Source organism: Anolis sagrei, chromosome 3 (genome assembly GCF_037176765.1).
Source record: "Anolis sagrei isolate rAnoSag1 chromosome 3, rAnoSag1.mat, whole genome shotgun sequence".
NCBI lineage: Eukaryota > Metazoa > Chordata > Lepidosauria > Squamata > Dactyloidae > Anolis > Anolis sagrei.
In genome coordinates, this window is record NC_090023.1 from 144105837 (window position 1) to 144112374 (window position 6538).

The following is a 6538-nucleotide window of genomic DNA, read 5'->3' on the forward strand; positions in this document are numbered from 1 at the left end:
CCTCATAACCTTCTGAGGATGCTTGCCATAGATGCAGGTGAAACGTCAGGAGAGAATGCTTCTAGAACATGGCCATATAGCCCGAAAAACCTACAACAACCCAGTGATTCCAGCCATGAAAGCATTCGACAGCAAGTGGGTTCCTTAATAATCATTTTGGGAAACTGAATTAATCTGGACATTCACAATGCAAAGTATATGATCGTATTTGCGAAGAAGAGGAGGAAGGAAAAGAATGTTTTCATTTGTGATTCTCGTGTGTGTTTCAGTTTCAAAGTCTTGAGAAGTGGAGAAGGCTGGGAAGTTATTTACTTGAAGGACTGCAGTATTTTGTCTCTCTGAGGATAATGTTTTGACTACACAATTTCTCCTGACTCTTCTTTCTCCGTATTTGCACTGTAGGAAGGTATCTTTGTTTCCTTTGGGGAAAAGAAAATGTATCTATTAAAAAGAACCACATTGTTTTATCTAATGATTGAATATAGGCAGAAATCAGCTAAAATTTGTTCATGACATCATACCATACATATTGCCTACAGGCATTCACTTTTCTTAGATCTCGGATAGGGTGGGGGGTTTTTTAGGACATTTGGATGCATTTTATTTCAGTTACTTCCCAAGAGCTCTTACATATATCTCTATCATAAAGTACATTTCATTAACTGGTTTATTTATTTATTGTGTCAGAAGCAAATTGTGAATACAGTTATAATGTTTTTTTTAAAAAAAAACCATAAACATTTTTTAAAAACTTGGCATTGTGCTAAATTTTCTTTGACCAGAAGCTGGCCACTTGAAGTGCCTCTTGTGTCAATATAAGAAGGTCCTCCATTATGTATGTGGCAGGGCTCAGATTGTCTTGTAATAGGTGGTCTGTGGTTTTCTCTTCTCCACACTTGCATGTCGTGGACTCCACTTTGTAGTCCCATTTCTTAAGGTTAGCTCTGCATCTCGTGGTGCCAGAGCACAGTCTGTTCAGTGCCTTCCAAGTCACCCAGTCTTCTATGTGCCCAGGAGTGGGTTTCTCATCCAGTATAAGCCACTGATTGAGGTTCTGGATTTCAACCTGCCACTTTTGGATTCTTGCTTGCTGAGGTGTTCCTGTCAGTATCTCTGTAGATCCTGTCCCGATGTTCCATTCTAAGACAATGATTTAAGGCATTATCTTGCTGGCATACATCCAAACAGGGGATGGGCCAGAGATGTCACTGCTTTGGTCCTTTCATTAGATGTCAAGTGCTGCAATACCATCTAAACAGTATAATTTCTCCAGTGGTGTAGAGCATAGATACCCTGTGATAATGCGGCATGTTTAAAATCAGCCCCGAAAAATGGTATCAAAGACCTACATTCTGTCTCAGATATTTTTTTCTTGTCATTTAAGATAGGTAAAGGTTTTCCCCTGACATTAAGTCCAATCGTGTTGACCCTGGGGGTTGGTGCTCATCTCCATTTCTAAGCCGAAGAGCCGGCGTTGCCCATAGACACCTCCAAGATCATGTGGCTGGCATGACTGCATGGAGCGCCGTACCTTCCCGCCGGAGTGGTACCTATTGATCTACTCACATTTTCATGTTTTCGAACTGCAAGGTTGGCAGAAGCTGGGGCTGACAGCAGGAGCTCACCCCGCTCCTCAGATTCAAACCTGCAACCTTTTGGTCAACAAGTTCAGCAGCTCAGTGCTTTGACCCACTGTGCCATCAGTGTCTCTTTGTCATTTAAGATAGAATTGGGAAATTTCAGGGCAGGCAGAAGCAACTCCTCTCTTTTGCCATGAGAGGGTTAGGGATAAAAGGCAGTGATAGACAGGCACCAGATCTGCTCTGATTTTGAAAGCTAAGCAGGGTCAGCCCTGGTCAGACTCAGATGGAAGACCGCTAATGGATCCCAGGTGCTGTATGTTATGTTCCATAGGAAGTAACTGGCAAAACCACTTCTAAATATTCCTTGCTTAATGAAATCCTATGAAATGTATGGGGTCACCATAAGACGAAAAAGGGAACTTGAAAGCAGACATACAACGAAAAGTAACTTCCCTTGAGATTCAGTTGTCCCTATTTTGTGGGAAGTTAACTGCCTCCTTTTTTGTCATCTTTTTGTCCACTTATATTATTTTAAACATCTTTGACATACAAATCATGAATGTTTTGAAAGCTTACATAATTGATTTTTGCTTTGAAGTTTGCCAGATAAGAGTTATCGCTGCTTTGTGGATTTTGTTGTGTTTTGCTGCATGCTAACGTGGCTACCTCTGAATATGTTTTCAAGAATCAAAGTGACTCCTTAGCTATTTCCTGATATTCAAAGAAAATGTCATTTATTTCCAGGAGTGATCCCCCAAAAGAGTGGAACCAGCAACCGTCCCGTCCCGATGTTCCATTCCAAGCTGTCGACATTTGTGTGGCTGAAGAGAGGAAAACGTTTCTGTTTGGAAGGTGGAGGCTGACAATTGGAACTTGAGAATGTGAGGAACCCTTCTGAGGAGATGAAGATGTTTTCTTCTTTCTTTTTAAGCCAATCACACTTTAGTATGTGCAATGTATTGAGCACTTTTCCCCCACCACCTTTGCTTCCATAGGAAACACTACATTGAGTTTATAGTACGCTGCTGTGTCATAGTCAATGCCAAAGATCTGGTGGGAGTTCCTCCATAGTTGCCCCTAAGCAGAGACATGGAGGAGGACGCCTTCTGCATGCATCTGAATCCAAATGAGAAGGATACTGGTTACTTTCATTGGAATGCCATTAAAATGATGAATAAAGATGCCCAACCCATTGAAGGCAATACAGGACAGATATGAGACCAAAATGGAACACACAATGGATGTTTACTTTGTTTCCTTATACAAAAGTTGGCTTTGGACTGGGGCACTTGTTTCTCATTTTTGCCTTAAATATTGCCATCCGGAAGTAGAACACTCTGGTCCCCATTCTTTCCTTAAATAGTGTGGCTGTTGGCCACAAATCAAAACCGAACGGTTTTTCTATATGCCATGACTGTGGAACTCTCCGAAGCACTGAGATGAAAATCTGAACCGGAATACAGCCAAGATATAGACGCATTTCTCCCCGATTCCCTTTCGGCAAGTTTATTATTCTTTGGCAAGAAGCAGGGTTTTTCCCTACTCACGTGCATAGGGGGTTAAAATAGTGACAAATGCGAACTGCTACACAATAAGCTTTTTTTTTTTACAGTTTTAAAATTTTACCTTTTAATCCAATAGATGTGTGTGTGTGTGCGTGTGTGTAAGAAGAGGAAGAGAATAGCCCGTGCATAAAGCAGCAGAACTATTCCAAAACTGTTTGCCAAGTTACATTTTGGAATCTGGATAAATCTTGCAAACCCATGTAATGCAAAGGCATTTGATCTATATTGTATCTTTCACTTCAAATTGAAGTAAAAAAAAGGTATGGCGAAACTCAGTTGGAGTAAGCTGGCTTCATAAATAACGCATGTCATCTGTGCAACATCTGCTAGCAATGAAGTATCTAACTTAGTGTTACAGTGAAGAAATTGGGGCTTTTGAAGAAAAGAGGTTTCCAAATTTCAGTCAAAATGCAAGTATAAATTAGCTGTACATTTGGCTTTTCTGTTATGTAAGCATAAGATAGCTATATTCATGTTTGATTTACATAAGTGTAATGTTAAAAATGTGCCTGACTGATCAATAGACATCACAAATCATGTTTGTGTGTGTGTATGTCAGGAGAGACTTGAGAAATTGCAAGTCACTTCTGGTGTGAGAGAATTGGCTGCCTGCAAGGACGTTGCCCAGGGGATGCCCAGATGTTTGATGTTTTTACCATCCTGTGGGAGGCTTCTCTCATGTCCCCATATGGCGAGCTGGAGCTGACAGAGGGAGCTCACCTGCTCTCTCTGGATTCACACCGCCAACTTGTTGGTCAGCAGTCCTGCACATTGCACCATCGGGGGCTCCATCACAAATCAGTAATACTTATCCTATGTGTTAGAAGCGGGTTGTAACCATATACATAGATATATTTTTAAAGTTAATTTTATCTTCCAAAAGTAACTAGTTATTTTTCAAAACACTGTCTAATGGCAAAAGCTGTTATCTTCCAGTACAAAACCTGTTGTGTATTGTCGAAGGCTTTCATGGCCAGAATCACTGGGTTGTTGTAGGCTTTTTTGGGCTATATGGCCATGTTCTAGATGCATTCTCTCCTGACGTTTCACCTGCATCTATGGCAAGCATCCTCAGAGGTAGTGAGGTCTGTTGGAACTAGGAAAAAGGGAACTAGGAAAAAACTTTTTCCTAGTTCCAACAGACCTCACTACCTCTGAGGATGCTTGCCATAGATGCAGGCAAAACGTCAGGAGAGAATGCCACTAGAACATGGCCATATAGTCCGGAAAACCGACAACAACCCAGAAACCTATTGTACTTCCTATTGCTTCAGTATGCGTAATAATGCACAAAACAGTAGAATGAGCCTGCCCATGAATCCTGTGAAATTCCTCTTCCAACATTTAATGAGGCTACACTTCATTACCACAGAAAGCCACGGAAGTCACTCCTTTTGTTCTGCAAAAAATGTATTCCTCATTAAGTTATCATCATAGTGTAATGTCACTGAATGTTTATTATTGAGAGAACAACGAGGTGCAATGAGTTAAACCCTTGTGCCAGCAGGATTGCTGACCGAAAGTTTGGCAGTTCAAATCTGGGAAGTGGGATGAGCTCCTGTCTGTCAGTTCCAGCTTCTCGTGTGGGGATATGAGAGAAGCCTGCCACAGGATGGTAAAACATCTGGGTGTCCCCTTGCAGACAGCCAATTCTCTCACACCAGAAGCATTTGCCATTTCTCAAGCTGCTTTTGACACACACAAAAAATTGAGAGAACAGATCCTTTGAAGCGCTGACCATATATCATTTAAACTCTAAGTAAAAATCTAGGGAATTCAGCTACCATTTCCCCCACTTTTGTTACACTGAGGAACTGGCTTCATTTCAAGCATGGGAAGCATCAACCAGACCTCCGTTCAGTATTTGGAGATTCTTTAGGAAAGGCTACATTAACTCACCTGTCCCATTTTGGAAACAAAATTAGATTCATAGGAGGCTTAGCTTAGTGATAGTGAGCCACTCAATGCGAGTCCCCTTTCTAAGAAAGTCTAACCTTTCGTAAAAGTTTTTGTATTAATGAAGGTGTCGAGTGGCGGATCCCGTGGCATTCTGTGTATAACAGCACCCCCTGGGGACAACCATGGAAAAAGTTGTGTGTGCTCTTTGCTTTCTCTGTAAGAAAGCGTCTCTTTACGACACATAAAATATAAAATGGACAAATGGTTAGAGAAAATATACTCAGACATTTATGTGTTATTTTGTCACTGTGAACTAAATAAAAAAGCCTTACATTGGCAGGGTGTAATAGGGTAAAAACATAGCCTGCTTTGTTGTCTCCCTTGACTGAATCTGTTCACTACACGAGCTGATCTTGCACAAACTTTCTGAAATCAAACTGGCTCAAGGCTATCTGTTCCAACCCAAATTGCACGACCAGTCACAAGCTGATTTTTGCTACATCCCTCATTTTGCATTGTTTTCACACAACTGCCGTCATGTATATGATTCTTTCTGTTAACTGCTACAGATATGAGGGTTGAACAAAAAGTAATGCCTCCACCTTTGTAACTCCTCAACAGATGGCAGTACTGGTATGCAGCAGGTACTGGCTTGTTCAATAGACTCTCCTCTACAGTTCCATTTTGGCAGGAAGCCTTAGCATTGAACGTTTGTGCTGTTAAAGTGCAAAGTATGGAACCCTGCACATATGGTCGGTCAATGCGACTTAAGCAACATGCAGTCATTGAATTCTTGACAGCAGAAGGTGTCACCCCAAAGGAGATTCATCAGAGAATGCAAGCTGCTTATGGTGATTGTGTTGATGTGAGTACTGTGCGTCATTGGACGAGTAAGTTTAAAGATGTTGAGGTGGGAACATCTGATTTGCATGACAAACAAAGAGTTGGATGTCCTGTGACAGCAACTATTGAGTTTCACAAGCAAAAGGTTGACAGATTGGTTCAGGATTATTGTCATATCACTCAGAGAGAAATTTCAAGCATAATCGGCATTTCACAAGAACGTGTGGGTCACGTTATTGCTTTGCTTGTTTATCGGAAGATCTGTGCACGATGGGTTGCGGAAACAGAGTGTCGACTTTTTCCGTGGCGGCTTCAGAGAATTTGTTCATTGTTGGCAGAAATGTATCCAATGGTCTGGTGATTATGTGGAAAAGTGAATAGTGGTAGTTAAAGAGTACATTCTAATAATTATTTCTGTGTTTGATTTATTAAAATACTCCCATCCAAACCCAAGTGACGAAGGTGGAGGCATTACTTTTCATTCAACCCTTGTAAATGAGTTAAGGATGCATATTCATCCTTTTGTGACTGCAACATTAATTGATAACTTGCCTGAATGGTCTGTTGCAGATATTTCTTTCATTCCACTCTGAAACCTGTAAGCTTCTCAATAGAATAAGTTAACATTATTTATTTATTTGTTTGTTT

General features: G+C 40.9%; 1 protein-coding gene across 1 annotated transcript in view; it reads left to right on the forward strand.

Annotated features, from left to right (window-relative positions):
- ATOH8 (atonal bHLH transcription factor 8) overlaps positions 1-5409 on the forward strand; it is a 45170-nt gene extending 39761 nt beyond the window's left edge. The window contains exon 3 of the mRNA XM_060769276.2: positions 2328-5409. Within this exon, the coding sequence (XP_060625259.2) occupies positions 2328-2333 (6 nt within the window). The 3' untranslated portion in view covers positions 2334-5409. The remainder of the gene's footprint in view (positions 1-2327) is intronic.
- The last annotated feature ends 1129 nt before the right edge of the window (positions 5410-6538 follow it).